Source organism: Citrus sinensis, chromosome 6 (assembly GCF_022201045.2).
Source record: "Citrus sinensis cultivar Valencia sweet orange chromosome 6, DVS_A1.0, whole genome shotgun sequence".
Taxonomy (NCBI): Eukaryota; Viridiplantae; Streptophyta; class Magnoliopsida; order Sapindales; family Rutaceae; genus Citrus; species Citrus sinensis.
This window is the reverse complement of record NC_068561.1, coordinates 8553022-8565553: the sequence shown is the minus strand read 5'-3', so window position 1 is coordinate 8565553 and position 12532 is coordinate 8553022. Positions and strand designations below refer to the sequence as shown.

Sequence of the window (12532 nt, the reverse complement as noted above, 5' to 3'; positions counted from 1 at the left end):
CTGAACCGAACTGAGACGGTGCGGTTCTAGTTTCAGAACTGAATAAAACCTAATGAAAAATTTTCAGCTGGAGTCTTCCCCTTGCATAAAATTTGGTTATCTTTTGAGAATTAGGCCCAATGTAGTATGTGTGTAATTTTGGAATCATAAATGAAATATCAAACTGTCCCCAACCCAATTTGAGCAGGAACCAACTTAAATCTCATGTATCACCCAAAAATAAAATACTTAACAAGCCTTGTTTATTGTGTAAATCTGGCAGCTCTAACCTCATCAAACATGCATTCGTAGCTCTATGATATCATGCCAAACATTTCAGATGTACAAGTTCTTGGTGCCGAATTTGAAGGAAATTATAGATTATTTATTCAGCCAGCAGCTAAACTAGTGCCACCAACATAGTCTTCTCAAATAGAACACTTTTACCGGACAAAGTGAATTCTTGAAAACAAAGTTAACGATTTCAACACAATATAAAACTATTTTAGACATATGATCCAATTATATAATTCTAACATACAATTGGGACCCATTACAACCTTATGACAGAGAAGGCTCACCACTTCTTTTATATTTGACGTCCATGGACAAGACAGTAGTCCCTCTTCAGTCATGCTTATCATTAACTGCTCCCATCACTTTGGATATCGACTCTGGGGCACCAGGATCAACTTCAGAACCCACCTGTATTTAAATAGGACTTTAGTACTATTCCAGGTGACTTTTGTAACAGAACGTAGCAAAGAACAAACATGCACAAACGCAGAACTTGGTAAAAACAGAATTTTCAATGCAATAAAGGATCAACCAAAATTAAAAACTGATGATGCATGCATCATACAATGAACAGCCCAGGCATACATGGTAAAAGAAATGGTAGTGATTTCTCAATTTTTAACTGTTGAACATGTACACTAAAGAAAATGAACCAGCGTGGCTTTATGAAAGGGCAATCGACATCCCTTGAAATAGTAGTATGTCCTCAAGATAACAAGGATTAAAAGTTAATCCAGTAACAACTGTATCTGCTCTCTCTTTCAAAAAAAAAAAAGCTCCCCAATAAAGAAAGGAATGCAAACAAGCCCCAATAAAGAAAAGAATACAAACAAGCATCCAACTCTGTTGGTTCAACTCTTCAGGAAGGGCACTTGAATTAACTGAATACTGGAATTTCTTGCCCCAAGGATTCACAAAATATCACAGGCACACACAATGCATGCCTTACCATTACTTCCATGTAGTAGGACCATGCTACCAGGCTTGTAACTCAATATAAAGTTTCCATTTTCATTAGCTTTGTGATAGTACCACATGCAATGTCATTCTCACGTCTTGAATCACATTCCATTCCCCAAATACAAAATAATTGCAGCAGCAAACAAAAGACAAAACAATATCCAATGAAGTGGAGACACAGGAAATGCCATAACTTATAACTACAGGCCATATCAATAATAATAATAAGGTTCACATTGGTTTGTCAATGGTTTGAAGCTGAAAGAAATAAAATAAATGGTTTAAGAAATCACTATATAAATGTCACTAAGAGAAACATACAGCCTCAAGCAAGCTAAGAGGAAGAAAGAAGAAACATAGTTCCATCCAGAAGCTTTTCTTTTCTCTAGGCATTCCTCATCTTCTTATCAAGAAAATTGTTCAGTATGTCCAGAATCAGAATAACTGCAAACTGTTTCGGAACTAGTGTCAATAAGACAGCAGTAAATTTCTTCTATAGGCATTCATCAATAACTTTCAAAAGCTTTACAAGAATGGAAACTAAGGGTGCGTTCGGTATTGTTTTCAAATTCCATTTTCTGTTTTCTGAATTCAGAAAACACTAAACACATGTTCAGTAGATCATTTCTGAAAATATTTTAGAAAATGTAAAATTCATTTTATACTTTTAACAAAGGAAATAGGAAAACAACTTTTTCTTGTTTTCCTTATTTCCCAAAACAATATTAATTTCCAAAATTAACAATTTTCTTTCACCATCTTTCAAATAATAATAACATCATCATCATCAATGACAATAACAATAACAATAACAATAATAATAATAACAATATTTTTTCTTAAAAAACCCAATAAAAACAACAGCCACATCATCATCGACAACATTATTATTATTATTATTATTATTATTATTAGTGATAATAATGTTGTTGCTATTATTTTTTTAAGAAAAATTAATAATAATAATAATTCCAAAAAACCAATTTCCCTCACAATAATCTTTTCCTTTTTCATACATTATAATATTAATATTTTTGTATATTAATTACAGTTATCATTTTTCTTCAAACAAATAAAACTAATAAGATCACCTAAAATGTTCTTAAAATTAAAATAATCAAACTAATTGGATAATAAAAATGATTAAACATTACTTAATATTAAGTTAATGGAAATTATTCCAATATTAATTCTTGAAAATATTCCTACGGAACGTGTTCTACTTTTTCTCATTCTCAAGATTATTTCTGAAAATGATACCAACCACATTTTTAAATTTTGAAAATAGTGTTTTCATTCTCAATTTTGTTTCATGAAAACAAGCAATTGGAAAACAATACCGAATGCGCCCTAAATTTCCTTCCCACCTATGTGAGTGAGATTTGAACCTCAGACCTCTTGTACTAACCCAGAGATTAATCAACTGAACCAATTAGTACCCACAAGCCTTCATCAACGATTCATTGACTTTGTTGGTGTGTTCCACAGTTTCTAGTAGTGTCCTTTCTTCCCACATTTCTAACACATAGGGACCAATGAAGGTCACCTATAAGGTCTAGAGTGCTTCACACTATTTCTTTTCTTTCTTCACAAAAATCACCAAAAGCTATCTTTCCGAAAGCCTTTTCAAACTTTAGTTCGCTTGCATCTTAAGAGTATTACATAACCCATTTCCAAAGGACTTTTGCAAAAGTTTTGCCACAGCACAGCAATCATAAGAAATAACTTCGCTATGACAATTCTTGAATTAAGGTTTTCCATGTTCTAGAAATAGATATGAAGTTCCTCTATGAAACTTAGATATGAAGTTCCTCTATAAAACTTTCTTTCAAATAACTTTGCTATGACAATTCTTCAATTGATGTTTTCCATGTGCTAGAAATAGATACGAAGTTCCTCAATAAATTTTCTTTCAAATAGACAAGCTGTTCAGAATAAGACCTTGGCCAAAAAACACATATATAGAATATTAAGAATTTGAACGGTAAGAATTATTGGAGCATATTGCAAAAATTTTATGACTTCAATGCATAGGTGCTTATGCGCATAAAAATTATGTAAGGGTCCTTATTTCCATAAATCTTGTCAAATCTATCAAAAGTTTTCTTATCTTGCAAGATAATTTTAGTATGGCCAGCCTTCTAGATATTTTTTCTTGAAGTACTTGTTCTTCCTCCTCTTCATAAGTCCAAAATAAGGAAATTGTGTCAGAGTCAGATCTCAAAAATCATCTTCAGAACTGGACTATTCAAAAAGTTTCCTAGTTTAATTTATAAAGGTTCATTTTTATTCAAATCTGATTGCTTTACTAAAACAATTGAAAAAAATCCCCTTCTTACATCAAAACATATGAAATTTTTCTTCCCTCAAAAAAGGGGGTGCCCAAAAAAAAAAAAAAAAAAATCAAATTTCAATTATTGCTAACAAGCCTAAAAGATAAGTACCCAAATCAATAAAATTATTTTCAGAATGTTTAAGGCAAGAAGCACTAAAGCTTCTAATGAAAGGACTATAGCATTTGATCTTCATTTTTCTAGGAAACAAAAGAGACACAAATTCCATTTAGAATATACGACATCGTCCTTATGTAATTGGACCAGTCTACTAAAATTGTTTCTTAGATCTTGGGAAAAGTTCTTGTCTACCAATCATTTTAAAATGGTTTGGAATAACCCAAACAAAAATTCTACCATCAGTTGCTCAAAAACAAAATTGAAAGAGTACTCCTAAACAACTCTTACATCTTCCTTCAACTAGTCAATTACAACATTCTCTATATACACACTAGGAGTTGCATGCTAAATTTCCCTCCCTCTCTTGTTATTCTTCTTGAAAATATGTTGTAGTGGAAATCAAGTTAAAAAGATCATGTCTTATCTTTATTTAAAAAATAAAAATAAAAATTATTGGCCTACAATAAACTCCTAGTTACCTCCCTATACATGATAGCCTCCACATCCCAGACATGACTTCACATGACACTTGATAGTTCAATAGTTCGGCAACAAGAGCCTCCACATGGACCACCCACAACTCATGGGCTTCTTTGCATGAATAAAATGTTGTTAACTAAAACACAGAGGAAAAACTCGAAAAGCCTAGATGAACAACCCTATATCTCTTTACTGCCTAGCAAGGCTTCCACAAAAAGAGATTTAAATGTAAGAATTCTTCAACAAACAAGCTACAAATAGAAATCTCAAACAATGAAAATCTTAAAGCATTAACTCTTTCACAACCTAGACCTATTCATCTAACTATAAGCACCTTACCCATCTTAAGTTTATTCACTGCGACAAACAAGCTCTGGTAAATAATCACAAGAATGACCATAAGATTGTCCCATGTGAAGACATAGCAATAGAATAGATTCGATAACATAAACTAAAATAAGTCGAAAATAGGACTCACTGTGTTAGTATTGCCGTTTTGTTTTTGAGCGGGCTTATATGGACATGCAGGCGGAGCCCTCTCCGGTTTCCTATACTCCCATCCAAACAGGGGATAAATTTTTCCCTAAAAATCATACAACTCATAACTCAAAATGGAAATTCAATCAAAACATTGACTGATAAAGCAAATAAAAGTTATAATAAGAGACGATCTCTTGCTTATCTTACCAGTAAATAATCAAAAAGTAATGGTAGTAGGTTCACGATCGGAACAAGGAAAATCGGTAATAAACAGGCGAGACAGACCTAAAAACATAAAACATCAAATGAAAAAGAATCCGATCAATTTTTGGAAAATTAAGAGAAGAAAAAACTGCGATAATGAAATAATCAATAATCAGAAAATTACCATTTTCAAATCGTCTTCTTGATCGATCTCTGTTGTGTTGGGTTCGGTTTTCTTCTGTCCTTCGAGGACTCTTCTGCGTTATTAGTAATGGATATAGATCCATCAATATCGTGGCCCAATCATACAGAAGGTTAAGTTTAAATTAAAATTAATTGCTTCAAATTCTTTTATAAATTTGAAGCATATATATTCTTTATTTATGGGTTGTGTGTCCCTTTAAATTTTTTAACTTCAAATTGTAAGTTGATCTTTCTCGGTATGAATAGTAATTAAATGTTACATTTTAATTTTAATCCTGAGTTCCTGACTATTGGATTGCATAAATTCAGTAGATAAAAATTAAGTCAGTCTTCAAAATTATAAATCAAGGAATCCTACCTTTTTTTATTCATGTATAACCAAGATAAAAGTTTTTTTTTTAGGATATCTGTCGCATTAAATTTTCATTAAAGGTTTTAAGATATTAGATATTTTTTAAATATTACATTGTCATATTTACAAATATGACAATACAAATATTAATAAATAGGGTTCCTCTATGTCTATGATGCTGTAAATTTTTTTACAGCATCAATAATGTATTAATTGTAAACTATTAGATCTAATTAATGGTATATAATATTTGTATTAAAAAAATAATTTAAAAATAATGGTAATCGTTCAAGTGGGTAGATAATTTTTGTAAAATAATTGTGACCACCCTTAGAGTTTGAAACAATTTCACTTAAATAGTATATTTTATTTAAAATTACTTTTCAGCCCTCCTTTAAATTTATAATATGATAATTTGTTTTAAATAAATCTTCCAAAATCAGTTACCATTAAGTATAAAATATAATATCAAGTAGGTTATTTAACACAAAGTCTTATAATAATTTGTATTGTATGAATTTAATTACAAACCATTAATACCTAAACAATAATGATAATAGAAAGCATTGCAATAAACTATTTTATATGTGTTTTATTAATAATACTATATGAGTCACAACAAATGAGAAATATTTTATTCACCAATTATTATTGAAAAATATATATGTCTATATAACTATAGAGTGAGAAATATTTTGATTTAAATTTTTATCAAAAAAATTAAACTATTTATTTCATGCAATTCAATGATGGAGGATATAACATTATGAAATGGTGCTTTGACTTTCAATATCAACCATTAGATTATGAGATATTAGTGGCTCAAATATTGTGCTAAAATTTTAAGTTAAAGTATCCCAAACCATATCTTTATAATGGAAATATAAAAGCATACAATGATTTTTTTTCCTCATTTTGTCCATTAAATATTATTTGATGTAATATTTTATTTATTGTCACTATTAATTATCATAATAAAAGTAATGACTCTTTGTAGCATAAAAATTTTATAATTACTATCAAAGAATAACAATAAAATTATCTTTCATGATTCAAAAACTAAAGTTAATTAGGAATATGTGTTAGATTTAACTTTTATGAAATTAACAAAGTGACATTTGAAAATAAAATGAAAACAAGCTTGTGAAAGTTAAATTTTATAAGGCTGAGATAATTTCCTACTATGTCAATAAAAATCTAAAAATATAAATGATTTTCTTTCACTTTTTTTCCCATGTAAATATTATTGCAGGCAATATTTTATTTATTGTCACTATTAATTATCATAACAAAAGTAATGACTCTTAATAACATAAAATTTTATAATTACAATCAAAGGATATCAATAAAATAATCTTTCATGATTCATAAAGCAAAGCTCATTAGGAATATATATTAGATTTAACTTTTATGAAATTAACAAAATGATATTTGAAAATAAAATGAAAATATATAGGCTTATAAAACTTAAAATTCCTATCATGTAAGGATATTAATTGTAAGATAAATATAAAGTTCAGAGAATAAGTATGTTAAATGGGTGTTAAAAATAATACATACTTCATGATCAATTATACAATGGCCCTTAATATTATATAAAATAATGAGTATTTTAATATACGATATTAAATTTTATTAAAACATGTGTGATCAAGTAATTTTTATATTACAAGCAATCTCAACAATGAGTTTATTGATGTAACTATGACATTTACTTAAGTATATGTACTTAGTTGTGTTATTTATTACTATTATTTATTTTATACTTAATGGTAATAGATTTTGGAAGATTTATTTAAAAAAGATTATCACATTTCAAATTTAAAGGAGGATTGAAAAATAATTTTAAATAAAATATGTTATTTAAGTAAAATTGTTTCAAACTCTAAGGATGGTCATAGTTATTTTATAAAATTCTCCACCCCTTACATTTTTGTTAACCATTTATCATTATTTTTTTTATACTACAAATATTGTGTATCATTGATTAAATCCAATGGTACACAATTAAAAACATTATTGATTCTGTAAAAAAATTACAGCATCATAGAGGAACCCTAATAAATATTATACGTACATATTTGTGCACTATATAGGATAATGCATATGACTCAAGTTTAAGTTATGGTAACATTTAATTATAAAATAACTGCATACACTACAAATTTCTCATTTTAATAGGAGACTAGAAGACTCCACACAATAAATATCATGTAACATTAGAGAATTTTTATGGCACTAGTCAAATTTATCAATCTTAGCTACTATAAGTGAAGAGAGTCTCCAAGTGGAAAAAAAAAAAAAAGCAAGTACGATTAGAAACACTAGAACTAGAGCAAGGAGATCCATCGCCTAAATAGCTCGGTTTTGATAATGGTAACAAGAAAAGTGGAGAGGTGGATCGGCTGGAGTCTGCCAACTTGGTCTTGGTGCAAGCTGAATACTGACGGTTCAAGAAGATTAGTAAGTCAAGCACTGGTGGTCTCATTCAAGATCATAATGGGACATAGCTTACTGGATTCGGCATGAATATAGAGTCTTGTTCAGTCATGGTTGCAAAGCTTTGTGGACTCTATCTTGGCTTAATATAGCTTGGCAACATGGGATTTGTTGGTTGATTGTGGAAGTAGATAGCCTCAATGTTGCTTAACTGGTTGATAACCACTATAGTCTGCTAATGAGTATTCAACGCTTATTCGATCTATAAAAAAACTCTTCGTACGCGATTAGAACATCACCATTAAGCATGTTTATTGAGAGGTAAATTTTGTTGTTAATTTTCTTACAAATTATGCCTTATATGTTCTTTTAAGCTTTCGCTTTTTTTTCTTCCCCTCCTGATGTGGTTACTTTCATTAATCATGACATATGTGTAGTTGTTTATCCCCAATTAATTTTTCTATACCGCATTTTAGAACCTCTTTCTATATAAAAAAAAAAAAAAAGAGGAAAGAAAAGCAATATAGTGCCTGTGACAACAACATAGCACTACCGCAATAACTAAACAACACAAACAACAACAAAAAAACACCAAAACAAAACAAAAGCTACCCTCCAAGCATTCACCGGATACCTCTAGGCATTCACCCAAACCATCAGAATCTCAATGAATCACTATTGAAAATTTGAAATCATCCACCGACTCTCAATACAGGCATACCCTTGCAGTCCAAACACTTGAGCAACATCGTCTTAGGACACGTGAATAGCCTCCATGGGAAGCACCACAACAATAACACCACCAACATCACCACAACCAACGCTAATTGCAATTCTATCAACACTAGCAACAAATAAAAATAAATTTAACATAGATTCATAGAAACAAAATAAAGGGGAAAAAAACTAAAATTTACAGAATACTTAGAAATATAAAAACATAAAAAGAAAAGCTGGTTGGAGAAGGAAAAAGTCCCTTCCCGACCAGATCTTGTATCTTTCCTAGGCAATGTCACAGTAGTGTGGCGTGGTTGATGGCTGTGTGTGTCTAAAAAGTAAAGAAAAAAGAAAATTAACATATATTCTTATATTTATAGAAAATTCGAATCCTCCGCATCAAGAATGTGATGATCATTGATGAGGTGCCCACCCAATTCAAAAAGGGTTCCTCTATGATGCTTTAATTTTTTTACAGCATCAATAATATTTTAATTTTATACTATTAGATTTAATCAATAGTATACAATATTTTTACTAAATAAAAAATAAATAATTTAAAAATAATGATAAATAGTTTGTTAAGCAATTAGGGGTGGAGACCTTTTATAAAATAATTGTGACAACCCTTAGAGTTTGAAGTAATTTCACTTAAATAGCATATTTTATTTAAAATTACTTTTCAACCCTCCTTTAAATTTGTAACGTGATAATATTTTTAAATAAATCTTCCAAAATCAATTACCGTTAAGTATAAAATACAATATCAAGTAAATTATCTAACACAAATCAAATAAATTAGTTGCAATTGTAAAATTTATATATGATACAACACTAAAAAATAACACAAGTACATATACTTAAGTAAATGTCATAGTTACATCAATAAACTCATTGGTAAGATTGTTTGTAACCTAAAAAATACTTGACCATACATGTTTTAATAAAATTTAATATCGTATATTAAAATATTCATTATTTTATACAATATTAAGGACTATTGTATAGTTGATCATGAAGTATCTATTATTTTGGGTTATTTTTCGCCACCCCCCATAAGAATCGACAAATATTATCGTGCACCCTAATGTTTCAACAACTATTACTGCACACCCATTCCATTATAAATCACCGTTAACTTAACTGCTACAAGGATAGAATAGTAAAGTTGTTGGGGATGAATAAAGGAAAAAGAAAGAAAAAAAAATTTTTTTTTCCTTCCTTCACCACAACTCCATTCACGCTCCATCTTCGTCTCTCCTCTATTCACACTCCACAACAAGCGCTTATTTCTTCCGTTTTTCCATTTACGCTCCCTAGCAAGGGCTGTTCGCTTTTCCCTTCCATCGACGTCACAAGGGTCACATAACCAACTGCACTGCCATAGCGAATACTCATTTCTGGGTGGAAACAAGCAACATGAGCGTGACACGAGATCGAGAGGCTTCTGGCAATTCGTAGAGTCATGGCCTGTTGCTGACTGATGCGGCATCGTCAATGGCGACTAGCAACTACAAAATCACAACCCTAAAATTTTGGGGTTTCCATGTTATTGTTTACTAATTTTTAGGTTTGGGTATTTTATAATTTGTTTGATATATAAATTATTTTGATTGTGCGTAGAAATTGGAAGTTTATGTTGTCTGTGGTGCTTTCAAAGTAAATATTCGGGATATAGTGAATTATTTTTATTTTACTTCAAAGATTTTTTTCTCACAAGATGCTTGTTTTGCAGAGGGGTGAAAGTTTTGAAGAAATAGAAAAAGAAAGAAAGAGGAGTAGCCATGATTGATTTCCTCTGCGCAGGAGCTTGGGATTTGAGAGTAAGCATGACTCTGAAAAGATCTCTGATTGTGATCAATTGGGTCTCACTCAAATCTTGGTAATAACGAATGACTTGCTTGATTTCTCTGCATCGGCTCGTGAAAGGGAAGTGGGAAATGTGACGATGTTGGAGCAGAAGAGTTGGACTCTGGGCTTTGGTTCTAGAACTGATAATTCCAATTAATTTTAGTTTTAGTTTAATTTCTTAAAAAAAGCTTAATTTACTGTAATTATTTTCGGTGTGTATTTCATCATTTTTGTTTTACATTTTATAATTATCTTTTCAAGAAAATAAATTGGCAACTGCCAAATAATATATTCCTGTAATTTCTTTATAAATGCATGGGTTATTTAGTACTCCAAGTCAATTCAATTTGTACAGAGGGCAGTGTGGTTATTTCAGCAAATATCTGTCAAAATCGTTAAAGTTAATGGTGATTTCTAACGGAATGGGTGCACGGTGATAATTGTTGAAAACTTAGGGTGTACGGTAATATTTGTCGATTCTTATGGGAGTGGCGAAAAATAACCCTATTATTTTTAACACGCATTTAACATACATATTCTCTGAATTTTTTGTTTAGGATTTCTCTGTAATACTGTATGAGTTTTTACAACATTGATAATGAGATTGTTGTGGACTCTTGAATTTTAGTGTTTTCATCTCTACCATTCATTTGATATAGTGAATAAAAAATTAACTATTTAAACCATAACAGGTAATCTTCAGGTTGCAAGTAAATATAATTTTTTTTAATTAATTGATAATAGTGTTAGCCTAAAGGGCTACACATAATATAATTTTGATGATAACAAACATGTGTCTTAAGTGATTTAATAAATATTGTATTTCACATTTTCACTAGTTTTTTAAGGATAAATATTTATGTAAGTGAATCAAGTGAAATCAAGTTCAACGCACTCAACGGACACAGCGAAATCAAGAATAAAGTTTAGTGCTCAACGGATAAATTATTGTGAAAAAATCTTGTAAAGCTGGTATAATTTAATTGATGCATGATTTCACATTTGAGAAGCTCAAAAATTTATTTAAATAATTAATTTTTATAAACTAAAAGGTTTTACACTTATAAGATAAAGTATTTTGCGGATTTGAGTGATTAGGACTAAAATGAAAAAGTTTTGCAATATTTGATTTTAATAAGTATTGTTTTGAATTCCGGAGTTTGACTTATTTGCAAACATTTGAAACATTTTTTGCCATATTATAATTTATGAAAGTTTGAGGACCCGAATGTAATCCAAACGTTTGAAATCCAAAATTGGACAGAGAGTGAGTGGCTAACTGCCTGAGGCCAGCGGCTAGCCGCCTGAGGAAAATCTCATATTTTCAAATTTTGGACTAAAGTGAAAGATTTTGAGAACTTTAAAAAATATAGGTATTATGCTAAATTTTAAAAAGGACTTCTTTGAAAAATACTATTATATTTGAGGCTATATCATAATTTCAAAAAGTCTTGGGAATAACAAGTATTATTTAGAAATTCTGAAATTGGACCTGTTTGCAAAGTTTTATGACTTTTTAGGCCATAATATAATTACAAAAAGTTTTGGGAAAAAATATAATTATGTGAACAGTGTTACCGTAGCAAAATTCAAATTTAACGATAACATCACTGCTTTGGGCAGCTAGCCAGATAAATCAAGCGGCTCTTGGTTGCGGGAATTTGTCTATAACGGCTAGTTTTCGGGCTTTAACTATAAAAACTCAACTCCAACTTCATTTTAAGGACTAATGCAAGCACAAACAACATCATATAACACATATTAAGCTTCCATTTCACAAATCATCATTTATTGAATCATTATTGTGCTATTATTTGCATATCCACTCTTAAAGAGAGTTTTTATTGTAATTTTCATTTATTATCAAATTGTGTGTACAAGTGTGAGAAACACTTGGGGTGAAGAGATTGGAGAGATAATCTTTTGATTGTAAAGGTTCATTGACACCTTGGAAGTCAATTGTAAGAACTTGAAGTCTTGGGAGGCTTGGATAGTGAAATCATCGAGCTTGGTTGGCTTGGAGGCGTGGACGTAGGCGGGGATTGCTGAACCACGTAAAAATTTTTGTGTTTGTTTTCTCTTCCCTTACTCTTTGATTATTGTGCTATATTGAATT

General features: G+C 30.2%; 1 protein-coding gene across 2 annotated transcripts; it reads right to left on the bottom strand.

Annotated features, from left to right (window-relative positions):
* Positions 1–342: 342 nt before the first annotated feature.
* Positions 343–5202, bottom strand: LOC102612124 (uncharacterized). Of its 2 annotated transcripts, none has more exons than XM_006491629.3 (4): positions 5038–5197; positions 4857–4934; positions 4648–4752; positions 343–684 (listed from the first exon to the last, which is right to left on the bottom strand). In XM_006491629.3, the coding sequence occupies exons 1-4, from the start codon at positions 5038–5040 to the stop codon at positions 607–609; spliced, it is 264 nt and encodes an 87-aa protein (XP_006491692.1). In that variant the 5' UTR covers positions 5041–5197; the 3' UTR covers positions 343–606. The 2 variants fall into 2 exon arrangements, with proteins under 2 accessions (XP_006491692.1, XP_052299581.1); XM_052443621.1 differs by having other exon boundaries at positions 636–1687; positions 5038–5202.
* Positions 5203–12532: the final 7330 nt, after the last annotated feature.

Excerpts from the sequence above, each read along its gene's own strand:
- LOC102612124 (XM_006491629.3), bottom strand. Across the intron at positions 4,753-4,856 it reads TACTTTTTGATTATTTACTG|GGAAAAATTTATCCCCTGTT; the intron begins GTAAGATAAGCA and ends TATGATTTTTAG. Across the intron at positions 685-4,647 it reads AAAACGGCAATACTAACACA|GTGGGTTCTGAAGTTGATCC; the intron begins GTGAGTCCTATT and ends ATTTAAATACAG.